Genomic DNA, 27,968 nt, shown 5'->3' with positions numbered 1-27,968 from the left:
TCCTCAGGTAAATAGTCATATTTCTCTCTAACATCCAGTTTAACCCTCTGCGCAAAGTATGAGGTGCACGATTCAATCCACGCCTCAGACCACTTTTCCATTAGCTTTGGCGTATCACCTGCTAGAAGGGGTCTACCCCCATTCAAAGAGGATTCTTTATTTAAAGGGAGGATTTTATTGGTAGTGTCCGGCTGTGTAGCCAGCTCTGTGGATATAGACTCTGCTTTACTCAAGATGGGTAGCGGTGTTTTAAGTAATCCAGACTCCTGCCCATTATATATTGTTAAACTTCAGGGCTGCGGTAGATGTAGTGAGAGCCTCTGTCACATCAGACCGCTGCCTGCCCTGAGTCCCAGCTCCTCCACCCCTCTCGCTCCGTTGTACCTCACAGCTTTCTTCGTCAGCCCGATCAGCTGACATCCAGGACACACCCCTTTCTTCCTTCACCGAGACGAACTCCGACACGTCATGCCTGAGGCTGCTGTAAGTAGTTCCGGGCGCCGGAGAGATCCCTCCGCCCCTCTGTAAGCTCCGGTCCCGCCGACACTCACCGGCTCCTGACTGCTGCATCCGGGTGGTCTGCGGCTCCTCTGCATTCCGCCGGCTCTCCCTACTCACTCCTTTCAGAGCCGCAGCTGCTGCAGGGGGAAGCGCTCCTCTCCCAGGTGTGCATGAAGAGTCGGCTTTAGTATCCATCCGCCGATTCCTCACAATGTGCTGCTCCACTGCCGTCCTGTCTCTCATTGTAAATCCTGTAATTGTCCCCAAACCTGCGATTTTCTTGTTTGTAGGTGGCTGTATCTTCTTGTGGGTCTTCTTAGGTTGCGACTTTGATCTCTGCTCCTCCAGTTGCTGGGTGAAATTCTGTCTGTTAGGTGTAGGACTACTTTGCCTTTGTCCCGAGGGAAGCCATCCTCCATTAGATATCAGCTGTTGCTTTTTCACTCCCGTTAAGGGAGATATCTTCCTTGTGCCAGCGTTTTTCTTAGAGGGTCCCATTCCTGCTATGATCCAGCAAGGATTAAAGGCAGATATTGTTTTTTAGTAAGCTTTAAGTAGCATTTATAGGGGAATTGGCAGGAGCTCCTAAGGAACACGTCTGCTCCTTTCCCCTGGCAAACCACGCCCCCCATCTATTATTACTTTTGACATATACCGGTAGCTGCTGCATTTTCCCCCCTAGGCTTATACTCGAGTCAATAAGTGTTCCCAGTTTTTTGTGGCAAAATTAGGGGGGTCGGCTTATACTCGAGTATATACGGTAGATTGCTGCTGCAGAGCTTTATACAGCACAACAGCTGCAGCTCTCAATTTGGTCGTACCCCCTCACACATACCAAAGCACACACAATCAACCATTACACACCAGCCTGACTAAAGAAATGAGGTGGGCTTCCAAGGTTATTGAGCAGCAAATGAAAAAAATCCCACTCCAACGAGCACTTCACCACATTGAAACAGTCCCTCGCTGCTCCTATTTTCAAGTTCACACTCACTGCAGCAAACCAAACATACTTCTCATCACCCACATCCTCCCTGTCTGACAACCCTAAACCGTTATTCAACACTTTCAATTCTGACCTCCGTCCCCATCACCTCCTCTCTATTGAAGACTTTTCCTCATTCTTCAAACAGAATATATCAAAGCTTTGGCATACAGTCCACACAGCCCCTCCTCATACTCAGCCCTCCTCCAAAACCAGCTTCTCTGCCATTACGGAAGATCAACTTTCCTCCCTACTCTCCAGATCACATCTCGCCATCTGTGCACTTGACCCGATCACGTCACACCTCATCTCAAACCTCACCAGTCTTCATCCCAATCCTAACCAATCTCTTCACCTTGACACACTGTCTAGCTATTGCCCCATATCACTTCTCCCCTATGCCTCAAAACTACTGGAAGAACACGTCCATCTTGAACTACTGTCCTCCCATCTCTCCTCATGCTCCCTCTTTGATTGCTTACAATCTGGCTTCCAACTGCATCATTCCACTGAAACTGCCCTGACTAAAGTCACCAATGACCGACTAACTGCCAAATCCAAGTGACACTACGATGTCCTCCTCCCAATGGATATGCCTTCTGCCTTCAACAGGGTGGACCATTCCCTCTTACTAGATTCTCTCATTTCTTGGCATCACACACTTGGCCCTATCTTGGATCGCTTCATACCTAGCAGACCGGACATTCAGTTTCTCCCACACCACCTCCTCCTCCTCAACTTGCCCCGTCAGTGTCCCCCCCAGGTTCAGTTCTAGGAACCTTGCTCTTCTCTATCTACACTTTCAGCCTGGGACAGCTCAGAGTCCCACGGCTTTCAGTATCAACTCTATGCTGATGACACACAGATCTACCTCTCTGGACCCAATATCACCTCCTTAGGAACTAGAATCCCACAATGTCTGGCCACTATTTCTTTTTTTTCTCTACTTAGTTTCTAAAACTTAACATGGATAAAACATCATCTTCCCCAGCAGACCTATCCATCAAAGTCAATGGCTGCTAACTCTCCCCAGTTCAGCAAGCTCGCTGCCTCGTTGTAACCCTCAACTCGGACCTCTTAATCAAACCATATATCTAAGGCCAGGTTCACATTGCGTTACCAGCAGCCCGTTCAACACATGCGTTAAAGGGCTGCTGTTAACGCAAGTGCCGATGTGTCACATCGCTAGCGCAGATATAGCTAGCAGATGCTCTATCTGCGCTAGCAGTGACGGAACCCGAAACGCGGCAGCACACGTCCCAGGATCCGTCACTCAATGACGGCACATCGCTAGCTAGCGATGCGTCCGACATTGGTCTCAATGGTGGCGTTAACGCACTACGTTACACCGCGTTATGCCGCAGTGTAACGTAGTTCGTCTAACGGACACCAGTAACGTAATGTGAACCCAGCATAAGCCCTTTCCACTTCCTGACTCATCCAACTCAAAGATATTTCCCGGATTTGCACATTCCCTAACAAAGAATCTGCAAAAATGTTAGTGCATGTCTTCATCCTCTCCCGCCACGACTACTGCAACCTCCCGCTTTATTGTCTTCGCTCAAATACTCTCGCACGCCTCCAATCTATCCTAAACTCTGCTGTCAGGCTAGTTCATGGTCCCCCTGCTATTCCCCGCCTTACCCCTCTGTCAATCCCTTCACTGTCTCCCCATTACCCAGAGACTCAAGTTAATAATAATAATCTTTTTTTTTATATTGCGCTAACATATTCCGCAGCGCTTTACAGTTTGCACACATTATCATTGATGTTCCCGATAGGGAATTTAGATTGTTAGCCCCATCAGTATGTCTTTGGAATGTGGGAGGAAACTGGAGTACCCGGAGAAAACCCACGCAAACACGGGGAGAACATACAAACTCCTTGCAGATGTTGTCCTTGGTGGGATTTGAATCCAGGACCCCAAAACTGCAAGGCTGCAGTGCTAATCACTGAGCCACCATGCTGCCCAAGTTCAAAAGCCTAACCATTACAAAGCTATCCACAACCTGTCACCTCCATACATATGTGACCTGGTCTTCCGATGCTTACCTGCAACCTCCGATCCTCACAAGATCTCCTTCTCTACTTCCCTCAATCGCATACAAGATTTCTCCTGAGCATTTCCCCTACTCTGGAATGCTCTTCTCCAACATATCAGACTCTCGCATACAGTGCAAACATTCAAAAGGAACCTGAAGACCTACCTCTTCCGACAAGCGTACAACTGGCAAGAACCCTTGTTCCGCCATACCGATGCATGACCAGCTCTACCCTCACCTACTGTATCCTTTGTAGACTTGAGCCCTCATGGCAAGGGTCCTCTCTCCTCTTGTACCAGTCGGTGACTCATTTAGTTCAAGATTATTGTACTTTTTTATTATGTATACCCATTTTCACATGTAAAGCGTCATAGAATAAATGATGCTCTAATAATTAGAAATGGAGTATAGTTCTTCTGATTTGCTATGTTGTACCTCATGTGCAGACCATTGCAATAGCTTAGGTATGCATGGTTACAACCACTAGCAACTGGCACTATATAAATGGTTGTAATCATGGATACCCAAACTACTGCAATGGCCTGCACGAGGTAAGTGACAGTTATCAGAAGAACTATACTACATTTCTAATTGGAGTTATTTGCTATTAATATTATTATTTCACCTACTACATCTTGGGATAGAATTTTGGAGATGGGATTACCCCTGTAAGAAAATAACTAATGATCCCCGACTTTGTGTCCATCAATGCCTATCCCTTGGTACGCTGCATAAACAAGACTGTATATCTTTAATGTATATGTTTGTAATCTAATTATATTGCAACACTGTCATCAATTTGGCCATACCTATTGGTTGACAGTGATGTCAATCATGGCACTGTCCTTTAAAAGACTCCATATGTAGCAGATCCTGGCCCTAGAAACGCGTCTTAGGACAAGCATGACCTGGCATGTAATATAGGAATCGCTTTATTGAAGTGATAGAAACCCTGCATGTTGTCCTATATACTGAGGGATATTCTACAATCCATACCATGTGTAGCATAGTGCTGGTGTCAGAGCTTCTTAGCAGTGACCTATAGCATGAAAACAATATGGTTAATACATAACCTCCACATGAACCAGTGATTGATAGTGTGATCTTAGTATGCCTTTCAGGATACATATTTATACTACAGCTCTGATTGACAGAATGCAACTGCCTTTATGCTGAAAATCAATAAGTAAATTTATGCCAGGGAATGACAAGTTTATGCTCTCCCCTCTAATAGCAAGTGGATTTATCATACGATGGTAGCCAAATAATATTCATATGGGGAGTTTAGTTACCATGCCTTTTGGCAGTTTGACAATTTGATCTGCCCGTTTTATGTCGAGACATAGTAATTAACCATAAGATGTGCAAACGCTAACGTTTGAAGGCAAAGCTATGGCTCATTTAAAGGGAGTCTGTCACCAAGTTTTTGCTACCTCATCTGAGCAGAGAATGATGTAGGGATAGATACCATCTATGTATTATTTAGTTTTACTGGGTGCTGCAGCTATAAATTCAGTTTTCTCTGATACAGATGTAGCGGTTTTTGAACTATGGAGCTCTATATAACCCCGCCCCATCACTGATTGGCAGATTTCTGTGTACACTGTACATTTTCAGAAAGCTGCCAATCAGTGGTGGGGGGCGGGGTTACACAGAACAGTTGACGAGAAGGCATGAGAAATGTAGTCCTATAGTGATAATCTCCTGCTGATAAAACACTGATTTTATTGAAACAGCAACACAGCCTAATAAGTTACCCATAACTGGATTCACACTCTCAGGCCTCGCATCATGCAGCTCTCAGATTACATAGCAAAAACCTGCTGCAGATACCCTTCAATATTGTAACCTCAGCTTAATTTGCCAGGACAGAGCAACTTTGTTTGCCTTGTCCCCATGATTCTATCCCTATACATAACTATTCAGCTGCGTGGCCTACTTTTACAGATTCTTATACAGAGAAGCTATTTGTGTTCCTGAAAACAAGCATGTTAAATCTTCTAAGATTTCTACAAACTGTAGCTCAGCAAAAAAAAATAAAAAATTGGAACAAAATAATACCACACAAAGTTTTTTTTTGCAGCCATGTTTGTTTTTTTCACACAAACCTTTTAATATGAAGTCTGTCAATAAAATGCAAATCCAGACAAAATCATACAAGAAAAGATCCATGAGTTCAAGGTATATTTGCGAATCTGTGTTACAGCTGCATATAGTCTGTGTCCAAAACAAACTTTTACCCATCACAAAGGAAAAAAAAAAAAAAGAACCATTTCACAATCTTCACCATACAATTATGGCAGACACACGGGATGAACAGAAACACTTAAAAGCCAATTCTTAAAAATTGTGGTTGAAGAGCGATCGCATTATCAGTCTCTTCTTGGCATAGATGTTTTCCACATGAAAATGTTAGATAATTTAAAACGTTTCATTTGTTAATTAGCAACTGAATTAAAATACAGTTCATATGTCGGTGACTAGTGAAATGTAGCAAATAAAATAAAAAAAATGATCTTGTAGCATTGTTCTTCAGATGCATTATTCCTGCAAATGAAAGAAAAGGTTAATATGGTGACAAAATGTCAGCAGATTGGTTTTTAATATGACAAAGTCACAACCCAAAAGCAAAGGCCATGTTTTAAACAATTGCAAACTAAAGCAGATATTAAATTTAAAAAAAACAAAACATTTTTGCCAAAATAATGCAGCATAGGCTTTTATTAAGCAGTTGAGGACCAGGCACATTTTACGTCATTCCTGACCAGTCAAGTTTTTAATCATACATGCCCTTTTAATGGCGGTTAAAGATTTAAAAAAATCTTGTTTGGATATTCAAATAATTTTTGTTTCTTTTTTCATGATACCATGGGGCTGGTATTTTGTGTCATTTCTATTTATTTTTGTTAATATTGTAGGAAAATGTAAAGAAAAATTGGAAATACATGTATTTATCACATTTCGAGCCACTAAAATTTTTTGTTTAGATTGTTACATATATATTGAACACATTTTATTCCCAACATAATTAGGGCTGTAAAGAGCTATTCAAACTAGTGATTGATATATAATCAGGTTTACCTTCCCTGCCTGGAGTCTGGCTGTGTCTGACAGCCAGCTCTCCAATGTGCTGCAAGTTGCTTACTATGCAGTGACATTTTAGAAGAACATTGTGCAGAGGAAAGTAGAATCTGCCTGGACGTCTATAGTGTATAGGCAGTCCAGAAGTAGTGAAAGTTAAGTTATTCCTATTTTACTGGATGTGCTAATCTCTGTTGTCTCCCAATTTGACAACTGATCTGAAATAGTTCCTTTAATGCTGCAGCCCGTCTCCCGCTTGTGATAGGTTTCTCCCTGTCAGTTCTAAAGGCATGTTCACACTACGCTTTTTTTTCCCAGAAGTCAAAACTACTTTTTCAAGGGGAAGAAGCTTAAGAAATGACTTTTCTTTTAGGCTAAGTGCACACGTTGCGGAATTGCGTGGAAATTTCCACGGGAATTCCAAAACTCCTGCCGCGGGCATATCGCACGCGGAATTGGCATGCGTATTCACGCTAAACACTAGCGTTTTGCAAGCGTAATTAGCTTGCAGAATGCTAGCGTTTGCCTATGCAGCATCAATAGTAAAAAGATCTAATGTTAAAAATAATTAAAAAAAATGGTTATTCTCACCTACCAACGTCACCCGATCTCCTCAGCGGTGCACTCGGCGGCTGGGATGCTGTGTGCGAAGGACCTGGGATGACGTCACGGTCACATGATCGCGACGTCATCCCAGGTCCTTCGCACACAGCATCCCTGGGAACGGAAGCCGCCGCGTGCACAGCTGAGAGGCGGGAGGACTCCGGGGGCCATCAGAAGGTGAGTATATCACGATTTTTTATTTTAATTCCTTTTTTTTTTTTTTTTTAACAATTATATGGTGCCCAGTCCTCCACGCTGGGTACCATCCGCACATGATCCGCTTACTTCCCGCATGGTGGGCAAAGCCCCATGCGGGAAGTAAGCGGATCAATGCATTCCTATGTGTGCAGAATCCCCGCGATTCCGCAAATTAATGAACATGCTGCGTTTTTTCCCAGAATGCGTTTCCGCTCAGGAAAATACGCAGCATGTGCATACAAAATACAGATTGCATTCTTTTAATAGGATGCTTAATTGGAGCTTTCTTTGCAGTTTTATCGCGTTTTTCTAGTGAAAAATCAGGAACGTGTGCACACAGCCTTAATGTTTCCAGTATGTATTGATTGTTGCATGTTCTGTTGCATGTTCTGTTGCATGTTCTGTTGCATGTTCTGTTGCATGTTCTGTTGCATGTTCTGTTGCATGTTCTGTTGCATGTTCTGTTGCATGTTCTGTTGCATGTTCTGTTGCATGTTTTTGTTTTTTTTTTACATTCAACACATTAGCCCGATGATGGGACTACTACTGTCCCATCATTGGCTAATGTGTCAATCACTGTCACTGTAGCAGGCATAGCCCGATGGGACTTGTAGTCCAATCGGACGATGCCTGCGTACACACACACGCACACAGCCCCACACGGACCCCCGAGAGCCCCACACAGACCCCCGGCAGCCCGCACAGACCCCCCAACAGTCTGCACAGACCCCCTGAAAGCCCCGCACAGACCCCCCCCCCCCCCCGGCAGCCCACACAGACCACCCCGGCAGCCCGCACAGGTCCCCGAGAGCCCCGCACAGACCCCCCAAGAGCCCCGCACAGACCCCCCCGATAGCCCCGCATAGACCCCGCCCACACACACATACACGCACAGTCTCCGCCCACACCCCCCCCCTCCTGATCTGCAACGTTTCACTCGCAGCTAAACCGCAGATCTGCGGTTTTGCTGCGGATGTGCCCGACTCAATGCAAGTCAATGGGTGCAGAAACGCTGCAGATCCGCACAAAGAATTGACATGGTGCAGAAAAAACAACGCTGCATTTCCACGCGTTTTTTTCCGCAGCATGTGCACAGCGGATTTGGTTTTCCATAGGTTTATATGGTACTGTAAACCGCATGGGAAACTGCTGCAGATCAGCGGTAAAAACCGCAACGTGTGAACATGGCCTTAGCGTTCATTTATTGAAATGCTTTGTCAACTTTTTTTTTCCCTGCTGGCATTTGTGGTTAATATTTTTCAGTGTTTTTTGGGCATCTCTTATTGGTTATTTTCTGAAATCCATTGAAGGAAACCCGTCACCCCCAAAATCGAAGGTGAGCTAAGCCCACCGGCATCAGGGGCTTACCTACAGCATTCTGGAATGCTGTAGATAAGCCCCCGATGTATCCTGAAAGATGAGAAAAAGAGGGTAGATTATACTCATCTGGGTGGGTGGTCCGATCCGATGGGCGTCGCGGTCCGGTCCAGCGCCTCCCAACTTCTTACCATGACGTCCTCTTCTTGTATTCACGCTGCGGTTCCGGCGCAGGCGTACTTTGTCTGCTCTGTTGAGGGCAGAACAAAGTAATGCAGTGCGCAGGCGCAGGGAAAGGCCAGAGAGGCCCAGCATCTGCACACTGCAGTACTTTGCTCTGCCCTCAACAGGGCAGAGAAAGTACGCCTGCCCTGTGCCGGAGCCGCAGCGTGAAGACAAGAAGAGGACGTCATCGTAAGAAGATAGGAGGCCCCGGACCGGACCGCGACACCCACCGGACCGGACCGCCCCTGGGTGAGTATAATCTAACCTCTTTTTCTCAACTTTTAGGATACATCGGGGGCTTATCTACAGCATTACAGAATGCTGGAGATAAGCCCCTGATGCTGGTGGGCTTAGCTCATCTTTGATTTTGGGGGTGACAGGTTCCCTTTAAACAATGAATTAATGAAATGCCAACTGTTGTTGAGGCGAAAGCACTTGCAAGGCGTCTTAAGCCTTCCCAATTACTACTATTGTGTATTATAAGCTAGAAAGTCCCTATCAGGAAAATGCCTGAATAATTGACATGTCACTTCTTTTAAGAGCTTGTCATTTAAAAGTTTGAAGACGCTCAAAAGCCTGAACATATGAACAACAAATCATTTTTTTTTTTATAGAAAATTAATGTATTTCATGGGTAGAGTCGCTCAAAAACACAGCCAGAAAGATGCAGTGTGATCAGAATTATAGGTAAATGAAGTTGCATCATAGACACACTGGAGAATCTTACAGTGCTTACAGATATATAGTTGTGCTCAAAATTTTTACATACCCTGTCAGAATCTTTGCTTTCTTGGCCTTTTTTCAGAAAATACGAATGATAACACCAAAACCTTTCTTCCACTCATGGTTAGTGGTTGGGTGAAGCAATTTATTGTCAAACTACTGTGTTTTCGCTTTTTAAATCATAATGGCAACCCACAACATCCAAATGACTCTGATCAAAAGTTTACATACCCTGGTGATTTTGGTCTGATAACATGCACAGAAGTTGACACAAGTGGGTTTGAATGGCTACTAAAGGTAACATCCTCACACCTGTGACCTGTTTGCTTGTAATCAGTGTGTGCATTAAAGCTGAGTGAGTTTCTGGGATCCAGACAGACTCTTGCATCTTTCATCCAGCCACTGACGTTTCTGGATTGTGAGTCATGGGGAAAGCAAAGGAATTGTCAATGGATCTATGGGAAAAGGTAGTTGAACTGTATAAAACAGGAAAAGGATACAAAAACATATCCAAGGAATTGATAATGCCAGTCAGCACTTTCAAACTGTGATTAACAAATGGAAAATCAGGGGCTCTGTAAAAACAAAACCACGCTCAGGAAGACCAACAAAAATGTCATCCACAACAGCCAGGAAAAATGTTTGGGATGCAAAGAAAAACCCACAAATAACATCAGCTGAAATACAGGACTCTCCGAAAACTAGCAGTGTGGCTGTTTCAAGATGCACAATAAGGAGGCGCTTGAAGAAAAATGGGCTGCATGGTCGAGTTGCTAGAAGAAAGACATTACAGCGCAAATGCCACAAAGTATCTCACCTTCAATATGCAAAACAGCACAGAGACAAGCCTCAAAACTTCTGGAACAAGGTAATTTGGAGTGAATGAGACCAAAATTTATCTTTTTGGCCACAACCATACACATTACATTTGGAGAGAGGTCAACAGCCCATGATGAAAGGAACACCATTCCTACTGTAAAGCACGGAGGTGGACCGCTGATGTTTGGGGGATGTGTAAGCTACAAAGGCACAGGAAACTTGGTCAAAGTTGAAGGAAAGATGAATGCAGCACGTTATCAGCAAATACTGGAGGCAAATTTGCACTCATCAGCCTGGAAGCTGTGCATGGGACATACTTGGAAGTTCCAATAAGACAACAATCCAAAACACAAGACCAAGTTGACCTGTTGTTGACTACAGCAGAACAAAGTGAAGGTTCTGGAGTGGCCAACTCAACCTCCTCACCCCAATATCAATGAGCCACTCTGGGGAGATCTCAAGCACGCAGTTCATGCTAGATAACCCAGGAATTTACAGGAACTGGAGACTTTTTGCCAAGAAGAGTGGGCAGCTTTACCCTCTGAGAAAATAAAGAACCTCATCTGCAACTACCACAAAAGACTTAAGCAGTCATTGACATTAGAGGGGGCAATACACGGTATTAAGAAATGGGGTATGTGAACTTTTGATCAGGGTCATTTGGATGTTTTGGGCTGTCATTATGATTTAAAAAGAGAAAACACAGTAGTTTGACAATAAATGGCTTCACCCAACCACTATCCCTATCCATGAGTGGAGAAAAGGGTTTAGGTGTTATCATTCATATTCTCTGAAAAAAGGCCAAGAAAGCAATAATTCTGAAGGGGTATGTAAACTTTTGAGCACAACTGTAGATTAGTAGTATGACATTTTATATTTCAGCCACTAATGATTGTATGGACTCAAGTACAACCCCTGGCAAAAATTATGGAATCACCGGCCTTGGAGGATGTTCATTCAGTTGTTTCAATTTTGTAGAAAAAAAAAGCAGATCACAGACATGGCACAAAAACTAAAGTCATTTTAAATGGCAACTTTCTGGCTTTAAGAAACACTAAAAGAAATCAAGAACAAAAAAATGTGGTAGTCAGTAATGGTTACTTTTTTTAACCAAGCATAGGGGAAAATTATGGAATCATGAAAAAAAAAAAAAAAAAACACTCCAAAACATCAGTAGTATTTTGTTGCACCACCTCTGGCTTTTATTACAGCTTGCAGTCTCTGAGGCATGGACTTAATGAGTGCCAAACAGTACTACTCTTCATCAATCTGGCTCCAACTTTCTCTGATTGCTGTTGCCAGACCAGCTTTGCAGGTTGGAGCCTTGTCATGGACCATTTTCTTCAACTTCCACCAAAGATTTTCAATTGGATTGAGATCCGGACTATTTGCAGGCCATGACATTGACCTTATGTGTATTTTTTTCAAGGAATGTTTTCACAGTTTTTGCTCTATGGCAGGATGCGTTATCTTGAAAAATGATCATCATCCCTAAACATCCTTTCAACTGATGGGATAAGACAAGTGTCCAAAATATCAACATAAACTTGTGCATTTATTGAAGATGTAATGACAGCAATCTCCCCAGTGCCTTTACCTGACATACAGCCCCATATCATCAATGACTGTGGAAATTAGCATGTTCTCTTCAGGCAGTTGACTGAACAACCAACATCTTTGGTAACATTATGTGATAATTTACCCTCTTAAGAGTTCATTCATGTCAGTCCACTTGGTGCAACAGCTCTCCAAGGTGTGATCACTCCTTTTTAGATGTAGACTAACAAGCAGATCTAATTTGATGCAGGTGTTATTTTTGGGTATGAAAATTGACATGGTGATTCCGTAACTTTTTCCTCAGAATTGAGTGATTCCATAGTTTTTCCCCTATGCTGGGTTAAAAAAAAGTAACCATTACTGACTGCCACATTTTTTTGTTCTGGATTTCTTTTAGTGTTTATTAAAGCCAGAAAGTTGCCATTTGAAATGACTTTAGTTTTGTGCCATGTCTGTGATTTCTACAAAATTAAACAACTGGATGAACATCCTCCAAGGCCGGTGATTCCAATTTTTGCCAGGGGTTGTACTGTCTATATTTACTTTAATGCCAATAAACTGTCATGAATTAAAAGATGGTAGAAGAAAAAAAAAACATCTTAGCCTCTACGCATACAACATATTCAACTGGCAACTTGGATATTCCTAAGTGACTGCTTATGTCTGTCATTGTATAAAGAACTGATACCACAAAGTAGTGATAATAAATCTATTTTCTACCTTTTCATCTTTGCGCCCATCTTCCATTGTTTCATCTTCCTCATCTAGAAGGCCATCTCCCTGGTACTTGTCATGTGTCCATTTTGGACTACTCCCAGACTTTTTGAAAGGGAACCTTCCTCTACCACGCTGGAAGTTTCCACGTCCCCTCGCTCTTCTTGCCCAGTAATCCACTCCGTCATCTCGATCATCATGCTAGACAAATATATTTGGTTTGCTTAGTTTACAAGCAAGTGATATTGTTTTGCATCCTTTGGTTGTTTCACATTTGTAAATTCACCATGACAGATTAGTATTCCTACATGCTTACAGGGGGCTTTGTATTTCATTCTTAACATAGCACACACATTTTTCAAAATGTACTGCCTACAATTAGGAAACAAAAAGGAGAAAAAAGGACCTGCTTGCTTGTAATAAAGTTATGCAAATAGAGTTCCTCCTTAAAAAGGAGCTATCCCTGGGTCAAAACTAGGCACTTATTTGGTTTCCACTGCTACTATGAGAATTCAATTTATTTATTTATTTTTAAATCTGCCATACAGTTGGAGATCTACCGTATTTGTTCGGACCATTATACACTTTTTTCCCAAAAATATTTTGGGGAAAATAGGGGTGCGTCTTATGGTAGCAAAATACTTACAAATCCTGTGGCGGTGGCAGTGGTCCCGATGCAGCTTCCCTTCCCAGGCTGGTGCAGCTGCGGCGGGGCTCTGTGGTGTGGTAGTGGTGGGCTGTGCTCCGGGGCAGTGGCTCTCTGTGCTGCATGGGGGGCTCCGCCAGCATTTCGCCAAAGCCCGGAGTCCCCCGTTCATCCGTTAATGCCATGTTGCAGTGGCCTCTGGGAACATTGCCGCTGGGAAGATGGCCGCCGCATGCTCAGATTCAAATCTGAGCAACGGGATCTCGTTGCCGAGATCTGAATCAGAGCATGAGCCGCCCCCGACCCGGCGGCCATGTTTCCGGAGGCCAAAGCAAAATGGCATTAACGGATGAGTGGGGGCCTCCGGGATTTGACGAAATGCCGGCAGAGCCCCCCACGCAACACAGAGAGCCGCTGCCCCTGCCCCGGAGTACAGAGCCCCTGTCCCGGATCACAGAGCCACCACTCCTGCCCCAGCACAGAGCACCGCACCAGCCTGGGATGGGATTTCCCGGAGGCCACCGCACCAGCCTGGACCACCGAACGACCCCTGTGACCACTCCTCCACTAGTAAGCTGAATTCGGACTGTAAGATGGACCCCCATTTGACACTTTTTTCCCTATTTTCCTTCTGAAAATTTAGGGTGCGTCTCATGGTCCGATGCATCTATAGTCCAAAATACGGTAGGCCTTTTTATTTACTGCAGATTTTTATGGTCTTTACCAAGGGGGCATGGCTCACAGGATAATTATGAAGAGCAGCCTGAATACACACCTCCTTGTATAAACCACAGACATTTGGAGTAAATAAAAGGGCCTATACCAATGAATGACAAATTTAGAAAAAAAAAAGTAAAAACAACTAATCACTCAGGGAAGCAGAATGAATAAAATAACCAAAACTGGACATTTTTGACCAGGGCACAAATCCTCTTGAAGGGATTAAAAATTACTATTTAGGCTATGTGCACACGTAGGAAAAGAGGTGCAGAATTTTCTGCACAAAATCCGCATCTCCTGGCGGAATCCGCAGGAGCGGATTTGCCGCGGATTTTGTGCGGTTTTTATGCGGAATTGATGCAAATTTTCTGCGGGTTTTGCCACTGCGGATTTTTAACATGGAGGGGTGCAGAAACGCTGCAGATCCGCACAAAAGTAGTGACATGCACTTCTTTGAAATCAGCAGCAATTTCGCACTGATTTCTCCGCACCATCTGCACAACTTTTTTTTTCCCCCATTGAAGAACATTGTACTGTACATCACAGTGCGGATCTGCAGCGTTCCTGCGCGGAAAAAAATGCTGTGGATCCGCAGCAAATCCGCATCGTGTGTACATAGCCTTAATGTCACTCAAAAGGTAAATAACCATGAAAAGTCAAGGACTGACCCATTGAAGAGAAAAAGAGAGACAGCATCACCAATATGGAGAAATGATATCTAGAACACATGTTCGAAAGTCAACATGACAAGAAATGCATGGATTTACCCAGGACTTCATCACTAGGTTAGTATATGATCCATGCTATGCTATAATTCCTTAAATCCTTTGTCTTATGTAAATAGGCAGACATTTAAGACTACAGTAAAGAGAAAAAAAAAAAAAAGAAGGCTGCCAATTAGGATTCTCTTTAAATATACAGTAAATCACACTAGTGAGTACACCCCTTACATTTTTATAAATAGTATAATCTTTTCATGGGGCGATAATGAAGATATGTCACTTTGAAACAATGTAGTCAGTGTAAAGCTTGTATAAGTGTAAATTTGGTGTGTACTCTAAATAACTCAACACAGCCATTAATGCCTAAACCACTGGCAACAAAACTGAGTACATCCCTAAGTGAAAATGGCCAAATTGTGCCCAAAGTGTGAATATTTTGTGTGGCCACCATTATTTTCAAGCATTGCCTTAACGCTCTTGGGCATGGAGTTCACTAGAGCTTCACAGGTTGCCACTAGAATTCTCCTCCATGATGACATCATGGAACTGTTGGAATTTGGAGACCTTGCGCTCCTCCACCTTCAATTTGAGCATACCACACAGATGCTCAATATGGTTGAGATCTGGGGACATGCTTAACCAGTTCAACACCTTAACCCTCGGTTTCTTTAGCAAGGCAGTGGTAGTCTTGTTGGTGTGTTTGGGATTGTTATGTTGGAATACTGCCCTGCAGCTCAGTTTCTTAAGGTAAGGGATCTTGCTCTGCTTCAGTATGTCACAGAACATGTTGGCATTCATGGTTCCCTCAATGAACTGTAGCTCCTCATAGCCGGCAAAGCTCATGCAGCCCTAAACCATGACATTCCCACCAACATGCTTGACTGTAGGCAAGATACACTTGTCTTTGTACTCCTCACCAGGATGTCACACACTGAACACCATCTGAACCGAGTAAGTTTATCTTGGTCTCATCAGACCACAGTACATGGTTCCAATAAGCCATGTCTAGTCTGCTTGTCTTCAGTTAAGTGCTTGCAGACTTTCTTGTACATAATCTTTAGAAGAAGCCTCATTCTGGGATAACAGCCATGCAGACTAATTTGATGCAGTGTGCAGAGGCTTATGGTCTCAGACAAGTTGACCCGTCACCCTTTTAACCTCTGCAGCAATGCTGGCAGCACTCATACGTCTATTTTGAAAAGACAGCCCATGGATATGATGCTGACCACGTGCACTCCACTTCTTTGGTCGACCATGACGAGGCCAGTTCTGAGTGGAACCTGTCTTATTAAACTGCTGTATGGAGTTGCCAACGGTGCTGCAGCTCAGTGTCAGCGTGCTGGCAATCTTCATATAGCCTAGGCCATCTTTATGTAGAACAATTATTTTCATTTCCACAGAGTACTTTGCCATGAGGTGCCATGTTGAACTTACAGTGACCAGTAAAAGAGCATGAGAGCGATAACAAATTTAACACACTCGCTCCTAATTCACACCAGAGACTTTGCAACATAATGAGTTACATGACATTGGGAAGGGAAAATGGCCAATTGGGCAAAACTTGTGCTATTTTCACTTGGGGTGTACTCACTTTTGTTGCCTTCGGTTTAGACATTAATGGCTGTGTGTTGAGATATTTACACACCAAATTTACACTGTAAGGGTATGTGCACACGATGCAGATTTAGTGCAGAATTGGTGCAGAACTGCAGCAGATTTTTCTGCTGCAGAAACGCTGCAGAACTGCACTGTGATTTACAGTACAATGTAAATCAATGGGGAAAAAAAAAAGCTGTGCACATGGTGCAGAAAAATCTGCGCTGAAACGCTGCAGATTTCAAAGAAGTGCACGTCGCTTCTTTTGTGCAGTTCTGCAGCGTTTCTGCTGCAGATTTTTCTGCACCATGTGCACAGCTTTTTTTTTTCCCATTGATTTACATTGTACTGCACAGAAACTGCACAGAAACTGCATAGAATCTGCGCAGAAACTGCATAGAATCTGCATAGAATCTGCGCAGAAACTGCATAGAATCTGCATAGAATCTGCATAGAATCTGCATAGAATCTGCACAGAAACTGCATAGAATCTGCGCAGAAACTGCATAGAAACTGCACAGAAACTGCATCAAATCTGCAGATGCAGATTTAGTGCAGAAAATTCTGCACCACATTTCCTACGTGTGCACATAGCCTTATACAAGCTGTACACTGTCTACTTTACATTGTATTATATCTTTTTTTATGGGACAACACTAATGTGAGGAGTGTACTGTGATATACTGTAAATGTATAGGATTTTGTTTTAATAATATAAATGCATATTATGATTTTAGATTTCTTAGGAGTTCCACATTGTTTATTAATATTTCAGATGAGTTCTGCTCTTGGTTTCAGTGGTACGTAGCTATATTGTGACTTCGCATGAATCCAAAGAAGCTGCAAATAAACTAGACATCTCGGTATCTGGAGGAACAGGGGACTGAATCACCATAAAATAAAAACAAACAAAGCGCAGATATCTGATTAAATATATTTAAGTAAATATTAAAAGTAAATATTCAGAAGCAGCACAGAAAATGAGAGATAAAAACAGAATATAAAATAACAGTTGTATTAATGGCAGCTACAGATTTCTGGTAGCCAACGAATGTAGATAGCTATAGAGACACCTCCACTTTCTTCACACTACCTACTTTCCAAAATTAAAGTCCTGTTTCACACATCAGATTATTGATAAGTTTTCTTTTTTTTTTTTGTGGATAGATTACGTACCCACTACAATGAACGTGCCTTTTCACTTGTTTTTTTTTTTTTTACCTACAATATGTCCACAAATAGAAAACTAAGACATATCTTATTGTGATCCATTTAGCGGATCAAACTCACCAATGCAAGTCAATCGTCCTGTGAAAAAACAGATAATATGCGGATGTCATCTGTCTGCACCTTACTGTGTAATCGGTAGGACGGACGAAGATTTTTTTTTTCCCCACACGTGAAAAACGCATGCAATAATAATTGTAGAAACAGACACATGGACCAAAGATAGGTCTAGCACACTAGGAAAAAAGCACTGTTACTCACATATGAGAGGAAAAAAAAAAAGATGTGTGAAACCGGCCTAAGGCTGATAAACATATGTGGCATAGTGGGCAGTTTGTTCATGCATATGTAAAACCTTGAAAACCCACCAGGAAGTATTTCTTGCTCTTAGGAGTATATTCTGGATCCCACTCCTCCTCTTTAGATCGCTTTTGAAAACTCGGTGCTGTATTCACAGGAGAAGTACTCGTTCCAGCAAACACCCCTCGAGCACGGCCTCTGCCTCTAATTCGGAACTGCTAAACAATTGGTTTAATTGGTGAAGTGTTCCTTTCGAACATGGCGAACAAGACGATCACGTGCACAATTTGTGTACGATAGAAACTGCTTGTAAAATGTACGTTACTGCCAAATATCACACTCCTCAGCATTTAGTGACTACTGCATATAAGGTCATTAATTCAGTCGTGGGTCAGTGAGAACGATAGCCCTGGAAATAAAAGTCACATCACAAATGAAAAGGACTCAATAAAATAACAAAGATGATTTCAGGGTCCAAATACAGAAGAGGAAATTCTGAAAGCAACTTTGGCAGCTATAACACAAGATAAACCACTGTAGGGTCCAAAGGCAGATGATATCAGGGGTCTGCAATGGTCTACTCCCTTGGCATTGAGGAGGTACTCTGTGGACTCTTTTATAGTATACCCACAGGCCATTCTTTCTGAGCTCCAGCTCTTCACGGGAACCTGCCACCATGAAAAAGAATTCTAATCTGGGGGGCACCATGTTATAGGGCAGGGGGAGCGGAGCAGATTAATAGACAGTTTTGGAAGAAAATATTCCCAAACTCGTATTTTAATCCCTTAGTCCTCGATTTCTGTGATCTTTGGACCAGTGGGTGGTCCGATCAGTGACTGACAGCTTTCTCTGTATAACGGTGCATAAAGAGACAGCTGTCAGTCACTGATAGGACTGCCCACTCTGCCCGGACTCTGTACCGGTACTTAAGAACTGAAGTAAAAAACCTTTGCCATAGGATGTGGTCTAAATGTCAGCTGACCAGTGGGGGTACTAGCTCTGGACCATGTATACACACAGGGCAAACAGCGTGGGAGGGTGCATTTACTGTCTATTAAGGTCTATGGTAAATTACAAACGTACGACTTGCGTTAAAGGGATATTTCATTCTCCAAGATACTATCCCAATATGTAGATGTAATAATAATAAAAATAGCAAATACCTTCAATTAGAAGTTTAGTATAGTTTTTAAGATTCGCTGTCGCTTTCCCCATGTAGGCCATTGCAGTAGCTTGGTTATATATCCATGGTTACAATCATACAGCTGTCATTATATGATGAGTGGTTGTAACTACGGATACCTTAGATACTTCAATGCCATGCACATGGGGTAAGCAGCATAGAGAATCGGAAGAACTATTCTACATTTCTAATTAGAGGTATTTGCTATTATTATTATACATACTAAATATTGGGTTAGGATCTTGGAGATAGGAATACCCCTTTATAGACACTGCCTAGAGTGTTTTCAACACACTCCTTACACTCATCCTATTTGTCCTTGTTTTAGAGAAATAATGGGACATTCCGAATAAGCAAACATCCATGAACCCAAATATCACATGGGATTCCGTTTTCTCCCCCAAAAATGCGCAAAGCAATCAGTTAGTCTACGGCCAACACAAAAAACAACACAAAAAACAAGTACATAAGAACGGATAGCCAGAATGATGCGACATGATCATTCCAAAGAAGTTAGTTCACTTACCGGTACTAATAAAAAAAGAATATTGTCATAGAAGTCTAGAAATGGAGAATGTCTTTGGAAAGAGGACATCCAATTATTATCCAAATGTGTACAAAAAGGTGTCACACAGTGCAAATAGGAATAAATGTGAGATTCCTTAATAGCACTGATTGGAGTCTGTCATTATGGGGTCTTGGCTGCAAGAACTACTAAAATCTCGAGGTGTGCGCTCTGCTTTTAAACACTCCCATACACATTAGACCAGGGGTGGGAAACCTCAGGCCCCAGGGCCATTTACGGCCCTCGATGACCTTTTATCAGGCCCCCGAGCAGATTCTCAGGGACCGCATTCTTGGGCAGGGAGCTGTATTATGATTGCCACCAGTTCATTAATTTCTTCTTGCTCTGTTAGCACACACGCAGTGTTCACTACTGAACACTGAAGGGCATGCAATGAAAGATTACGTCCTGACACCAGTGTCAGTCAGGATGTACTTTGTGGGTGGAGTTTGTACGACCCCCAAAGGATGGTATAAATATCCAAATGGCCCTTGGCAGAAAAAAAATTCCCCACCCCTGCATTAGACTAATGTTGGTCAAATCCACCAATATCGGTGGGTTCGGCTGACAGTCGAATATCCACTGCTCAAAAAAGTAAAGGGAACACTTAAAGGGAACCTGTCACCTGAATTTGGCGGGGCCGGTTTTCGGTCATATGGGCGGCATTCGCTATGTTCCGGGACATAGTGCGCCGGCGCATGCGCACCAATGATTTTCGGCTTTGCCCGCAGTTGGGCAAAGCATATTGCACGTGCTCAAGGCAAGAATGCCTTGCGCAGGCGTGTACTACGGAGGACAGAGCATGAACTTCAATCCAATATTGCGGCCAGCATGCAACCAGCGGGTAAGGAAAGGGAGAATCAAAAACCCGAAAACCCCGCCCATATGACCAAAAACCGGTCCCGCCAAATTCAGGTGACAGGTTCCCTTTAAACAACAGAATATATCTCCCAGTAAATCAAACTTCTGTGAAATCAAACTGTCCACTTAGGAAGCAACACTGACAATCAATTTCACATGCTGTTGTGCATATGTAATAAACAACAGATGGAAATTATTGACAATTATCAAGACACAATATAGGAGTGGTTCTGCAGGTGGGGACCACAGACCACATCTCAGTACCAATGCTTTCTGACTGATGTTTTGGTCACTTTTGAATGTTGGTTGTGCTTTTACACTCGTGGTAGCATGAGACGGACTCTACAACCCACACAAGTGGCTCAGGTAGTGCAGCTCATCCAGGATGGCACATCAATGTGAGCTGTAGCAATGTTTGCTGTGTGTGTCAGCGTAGTGTCCAGAGGCTGGAGGCGCTACCAGGAGACAGGCCAGTACACCAGGAGATGTGGAGTGGGCCGTAGAAGGGCAACAACCCAGCAGCAGGACCGCTACCTCCACCTTTGTGCAAGGAGAAATAGGAGGAGCACTGCCAGAGCCCTGAAAAATGACCTCCAGCAGGCCACAAATGTGCATGTATCTGCACGAACGGTTAGAAACAGACTCCATGAGGATGGTCTGAGTGCCCGACGTTCACAGATGGAGGTTGTGCTCACAGCCCAACACTGTGCAGGACGGGCATTTGCCACAAAACATCAGGATTGGCAAATTCACCACTGGCACCCTGTGCTCTTCACAGATGAAAGCAGGTTCACAATGAGCACATGTGACAGACGTGACAATCTGGAGACGCCGTGGAGAGCGATCGGCTGCCTGCAACATCCTTCAGCATGACCGGTTTGGCAGTGAGTCAGTAATGGTGTGGGGTGGCATTTCTTTGGAGGGCCGCACAGCCCTCCATGTGCTCGCCAGAGATAGCCTGACTGTCATTAGGTACCAAGATGAAATCCTCAGACCCTTTGTGAGACCATACGGTGGTGCGGTTGGCCCTGGTTTCCTCCTAATGCAGGACAATGCCAGACCTCATGTGGCTGGAGTGTGTCAGCAGTTCCTGCAAGATGAAGGCACTGAACCTAAGGACTGGCCCGCCCATTCCCCAGACATGAATCCGATTGAACATATCTGGGAATTCATGTCTCGCACCATCCACCAACGTCACGTTGCACCATAGACTGTCCAGGAGTTGGCGGATGTCCAGGTCTGGGAGGAGATCCCTCAGGAGACCATCCGCCGCCTCATTAGGACCATGCCCCGGAATTGTAGGGAGGTCATACAGGCACGTGGAGGCCACACACACTACTGAGCATCATTTTCCTTGTCTTGAGGCATTTCCACTGAAGTTGGATCAGCCTGTAATTTGGTTTTCCACTTTGATTTTGAGCATCATTCCAAATCCAGACCTGCATGGGATATTAGTTGTGATTTATATTGATCATTTTTATGTTTTATTGTTCTCAACACATTTCACTATGTGATGAATAAAGATCTGCAACTGGAATATTCCATTCAGAGATATCTAGGATGCAGGATTTTAGTGTTCCCTTTATTTTTTTGAGCAGTGTATATAGGATCCTACAGACTTCGTATGTTGGGGGAGTGTAGGATCTGGCATGTCTGATTTGAGACCGAGCTTTTTTCATTCTCGGCGAGATAGGCAGCGGCAGAGCACATGGCTTCTATGTATGGAGGAGTCGAGAGTGTGATGTCATCTACTGAGTACTGGGCACTTTTGGCTCCAGTATCACATAACAATAGCCTTGTACTGTAAACCTAAGACAGTGCATACACTGCAATGGTTTCACTAGTTTCTACACAGTGTGGAAATCCTGGGAAAGTATCCTTACTTCTGAAACTCAGACCTACACATGCCTTGTCCTTTGGTAAAAATGAAAAATATACAGAAATATTATTTTATTAGCTCCTTAGAAACAAGTAGCAAATTCCAGCTATGTTAGTGTCCGCACATGCTGATGGAGAGGCAGCTTTCAGGCTTTTTGCAAGGTACAAATCTCAAGGGTCACATATGTAAAAATTGAAAGCAACGATATCCGTAACAAAAAAACATAGTACTGTGCAAAAAGTTTCAGACAGGTGTGGGAAAAATGCTGCAAAACGTATTTTTAAAAATAGAAGTGTTAATGGTTTATATTTAACAATTAATTAAATGCTTCACTCATTATCGTACCACTCTTCATCCTATCGGCAAATAAACTGCCTTCTGTTACAACCAAATATTTCACATTTAGACTCATCAGCTCAGAGCACCTTCTGCCATTTTAGCGGAGTCATTTGACCTTCTTCCAATGTAGAAGGTAGGGTTTTTGGATGCAATTCTTTCATGAAGATCATTTCTGACCAAATTTCTCCAACTAGCAGATGAGTGCAGCTGTGTCCTACTGGTTTGCTGGCAAAGTTGGAAATTTTTCGATACCGAAGGGAAATATGATGTGCACTAAGTTTTCTTGGCTAACCACAGAATCTAGGGTCTTCAGCATGGCTCAACTCTTGGTGCGTCATCAAAAGAGAAGCAGGAATAAAATAGAAGTGAAAACTGGAAACTTGTCTTGGTGACATAAACCCTTGAAAGAGGACCCCTCAACTTAGAATGCCATCACCTGTCCACAGAATAAATGATAACTTGCTGATCACTCAGGGTACCCTAATGTTCCAGAGAAATGGGTCTCTCAAGTGCTTCATTTGAAAAGAGCAATTGGCACGCATATATACCACTTCTACATTTATTCTTTGGGACTGCCAAAGACTGTCGTTCAGCTGACAGTCATCTAATGTGTATGTTGGCAGCCTTAAATAGTAACCGTTGTTTTAGTTTTTATTTAATAAAACAATGGTACACATGAAAATAATCAACTTTGTAATATATCTTATCAGATCTTATGAGTAGCAGCTGACATCTATGTAAATAGGAGTGTGGGGAAGGTGGGAGGAGCTCTGCCATAACTCCTCCCTCCTTTCCCCACCAGTGTACATAGAATCTTATCAGCAGCAACTGTCACTTCCTATCTTTAAAGGGGTATTCCCATCTCCAAGATCCTATCCCAATATGTAGTAGATGGAATAATAATAATAATAGCATATACCGCCAATTAGAAATGTAATATTGCTTTTCTTATTTGCTGTGTCTCTTTCCTCATATGCAGGACATTAGGTATCCATGGTTATGACCACTAGCAACTAGCTGTCACTATCAGTGGTCGTAACCATGGATACCTAAGATCCTGCAATGCCTGCACATGAGGAAACAGACATCTCGAATCAAAACTATACTATATTTCTAATTGGAGGTGTTTGCTAATATTATTAAACCTACTACATAATGGAATAGGATAGCATACCCCGTTAATGTAAATATCTGTCTTCATTGAACACAGATTTTACCTGCAAATTGAGAATTTTAAAAAACAAATTTTCTGATAATAAGTTTCTTATTTTCATGTGTATTATGGATTAATGAAATACAAAGTGAAACAAAAGTTACTGTTTAAGACTTGGAAAATAGAAATTTGCAATGTTCCATCTACTTAACACTAGTAAAAAGAGCAGAATATTAGATCTAGGATTTAGAGAGGGACTCTGCTAGCTTGCTGAAAATCTTTACAAGCCCCCATTCATCAAGACCAGCGATTTTCATGTCTGTCTTGATGAGGGGGCAGGCTGAAATCTGACACTCCTGATTCATTAAGAGGCATGCACCTCCAAGTGTGCTTCAATACAAATCTTACTCCAGTCGGAGATTGAAGATTTGTGGTGTAAAGAATGTTGCCCGTCATCATGATTTTAATTGGGGGTTGCCACGCCCTGCCCAGTAGCGTACACATTGTCAAAGCTGAGGGAAAATGGTGTGAAAACATTGTAAGTTGCACAATTTTAGCCCAGCCCCACGTTGTGCCAAAATTTTTGTGACTTTTCAAAGCTTCTATTTCAGATTTCAGGCAAAAAAAGCTTTGATGAATCCAACCATAGTATTGTAGGGAACGGTCAAAGACTAAGCAAGGTATTCTCTCTCTCTACTTGTGGTTAGAAAGTAGTATTGTATACTGATGGTTCCTAATAAATGTTCTTAAAATAAAGTTAGTATTAGGTGGAATTAGCCAGTGCCCACATTTTACCATACAATAATTTGTGATGATGCTGTAGTCTTACATACAGTTAGAGGTCTATCGAATGACATAAGCTTAACTACTACTCACTATATAGTTCATTAAAACTTACAAATGTGCCCCTGGGCCTACTGATGCCTGGAAAACCTGGGTACTCTTTGGGCTCCATTGGGCCTTTGAATTCCTCATCTCTGCTTTCCTTCTTATTGTCTTTGTCATCATCAGACAGAGAAGGAGACGGCTCATGATCTTTTTTTCTTTTGCTGTATAAAACAAAAACCACACATAACACACAAAGAACGCTTAGAAGAAAACCAACACTACATACAAACAAGACAGACATCAACATTACCAATTGTATCTGTTACAGGAATTCTGGATGATCTAGCCCCAATTACTCTCTTAGCCTCGCCTGCCCACACAACTGTACATTGTGGCCTCATTGAATACACGGATTGTTACTTTACAATGGAAGAACGTATCCTTGGGTAACTACACTGTACATTGCAATGCATAGTCTGTTGCCTAACAGTACTCACAAACAGCAACTTACCAGGAGAAGTAGCTAACTGGTGGTATTGCAGATGATAAAATAAGTTCCATGGCAAGATAATACAGGTGACCTCCTTAGCGTGAAGTCACCATAAGTGCACAATGGGCCTGGTTTATGCTTTATTTGCTGACTACAAAATTAACTATATAGGAGGATTATGGAACTACACTACTGATGGCCTTTTCCTAGGATCGCCAGTTTGCTCACTGAAGGGGCCAGCACCCTACATTCAGTAGTGGTCACTCACTGCAGTCAATGAAAAGTACCACAATGAGATAGCAGTCACAGCGGCTAACGAAAATACAGCACGTTACTGCCTCCCCTTGATGTTTTAACAGGCGCAGCGTTGTAATTTCCACAGTCGCCATATATGCAATTGCATCTCGGACCTATTTAACTGAGTAATAGCCGCAACCACTACCAAAAGTACAGTGTTATGCCAGGCAAAGATGATGAAGCTATGTCCCCCTCAGTCAGCTGAACAGCGGGGTGCCCAAGGATAGACCATCAATATTATCATGGAAAATACCTTTAGGAAGTCGGACCACAGCTAACAAATCTAAAAGAAGCTGATGTGTCCTACGTAAAAACTACTTTTGAATCGTAAAACATTCTGAAACATTTTCCTAAACTCTCTAGTTTAATTTATTACCATTTTCAATAGCTCTCCTAGCCGTCAGATACTTTAATCCCATTCTGACCTGCTCCCACAGCTAACATGCACTGCTGTGTAAAAAATAAAATTATAAAAGAGCTGCAGAGCTCAACTGGACTGTGTCTTGTGTGTGTGCGCGCGTCTATGGGACATACTAATTGCTGCTTATCAGGGATGGTCCAGTTGAGCACCACTGCAACTTTTACAATTTTTCTCCTGTACAGCAGTGCTCCCACTGTGCCAGGGCTACAACAAGGCCCCGTTCATACAGGAGAGTCTCTTCATATACATAAGTGTGCATAGATACATACTCTTTTGGCAAGTGTTCATTGATATCTATGGACACATTATGCAAGTCAGAGGTTTATCTAGCATACATGTCAAATGTGCACTAAAAGAGTGTCTGTAGCTAGCCTTGAGGTTTGCATTTGCATCTAAGATAAAACAACGAGTGGCACCAAACACAGAAAGGTCTAAATCTTCTATAGTTTCTCTCTTTACATTTTGGTTCTGGCATACAAATGCTGGCACAAAGTATTGCCTAGAATACAGACTAAACTATGCCTCGTGTGAGCACACACAAATTTCCACTAGTATTAAAGCCCTTCAATCAAGATCCTAAAAACAATTGATCACTATTTCATTGCTATTAAAATATCTTGATTCTAAAGCAAAAGTCCTGCTATACTCCTGATGAAGCTGCACATGGAGGGAAACAAGTCAAAGAGGAAACTATGAGTAATGTATGGTTGTAATATGCCAATATCCAGTGTGGTAATAATGGTAAAGATGCAGGTTTCAAAATCTAACCATTATACGTAAAAGGTGTCTTTTACAGCAGAGACGGGAATAACTGCTTCAAGCGTCAGGCCACCAGAGGCGGTGCTATGAAAACAGCAACTACAACTCTGGAGTTACGCCAATAGCGTTTCTCACTGTGCTATATCGCTTATATGAATCCCATTCATTTACACAAGCGCCGCTATTCTTGGTTCTTTTCATAATCCACACCTCTGATGGTAGTAACCTAGGCAAAGGAGGTAATAAATAGTGATCAGCGAGTGTACTTGTTGCTCGGGTTTTCCCAAGCATGCTCGGGTGGTCTCCGAGTATTTTTTAGTGCTCAGAGATTTAGTTTTCGTTGCCTCAGCTGCATGATTTACAGCTGATAGACAGCTTGATTACATGTGGGGATTCCCTAGCAACCAGGCAACCCCCACATGTGCTCAGGCTGGCAAGCAGCCGTAAATCATTCAGCTGCGTCAACAAAAACAATCTCCAAGCAACGAGTATACTCGCTCATCACTAGCAATAAACCTTTAACGGTTGGGACTCGCACTATGTTCATTAAAGTTATATGTTTAAAGCATACCCATGGTAATAGCAAAGTTTTACTAGATTTACTAGTCATCTAACGTGCACACATTAGGTTTCGATTCAAGTTATTTTAAAGGGGATCTGTCAGCAGGGGATATCTATGTTTCGCCAACAGACCTCAAAGGGAACTTGTCAGCAGGATTGTGCTGAGTAACCTACAGACAATGTCGGGTTGTCTCCGTTATACTGATTAAAATACCTTGGTTGATGAAATCCATCTTGTGGTTGTTGTTTAATCTTTATTTTCAGTTTTGAGTTAATGATGTGCCCGTGTTCTGGGGCAGCCTTAGGTATTTATCTGTATGCCTTCTGACAGGTCACTGAAGTGACCTGCCCCTATTTTACATAACGTTTATTATATATTCTATATATATATATATATATATATATATATATATATATATATATATATATATATATATATATATATGTATATATATATATATTGCATCTATAATGTGTATTTAATTATGGTTTCTGATGGTATACATAAATTGAAAAAAATGCCGATGCAGCTGCATTATTAGGCTGGTTGCGCCTGCGCAGTAGCAGCCATCGGCAATCTGTTAGCTGCTACTGCACAGGCGTCACCATCTTGCTAGAGAAAAGAAAAAGCCTCCTCGAAGATGGCACCGCCAGCG

At 42.6% G+C, this 27,968-nt stretch overlaps 1 protein-coding gene across 7 annotated transcripts in view; it reads right to left on the bottom strand.

The window, feature by feature from the left end:
- Window positions 1-5,616: 5,616 nt before the first annotated feature.
- Window positions 5,617-27,968, bottom strand: part of BCLAF1 (BCL2 associated transcription factor 1) — a 67,093-nt gene continuing 44,741 nt past the window's right edge. For 3 of the 7 annotated variants that reach the window (XR_013221770.1, XM_077289314.1, XM_077289315.1), the window contains 4 exons: window positions 24,855-25,005; window positions 18,045-18,194; window positions 12,772-12,966; window positions 5,617-6,075 (listed from right to left, as the gene is read on the bottom strand). Coding sequence is in view for 4 of the 7 variants with exons in the window: in XM_077289314.1 (XP_077145429.1) it covers window positions 6,070-6,075; window positions 12,772-12,966; window positions 18,045-18,194; window positions 24,855-25,005 (502 nt within the window). In the remaining 3 variants the exon portion in view is untranslated. The remainder of the gene's footprint in view (window positions 6,076-12,771; window positions 12,967-18,044; window positions 18,195-24,854; window positions 25,006-27,968) is intronic. The other 4 variants (XR_013221771.1, XM_077289316.1, XR_013221772.1 and 1 more) reach the window with 2 other exon arrangements.

Source organism: Ranitomeya variabilis, chromosome 2 (genome assembly GCF_051348905.1).
Source record: "Ranitomeya variabilis isolate aRanVar5 chromosome 2, aRanVar5.hap1, whole genome shotgun sequence".
Lineage (NCBI taxonomy): Eukaryota > Metazoa > Chordata > Amphibia > Anura > Dendrobatidae > Ranitomeya > Ranitomeya variabilis.
Note: the sequence above shows the minus strand (reverse complement) of the source record. Positions and strands in the feature narration are given on the sequence as shown.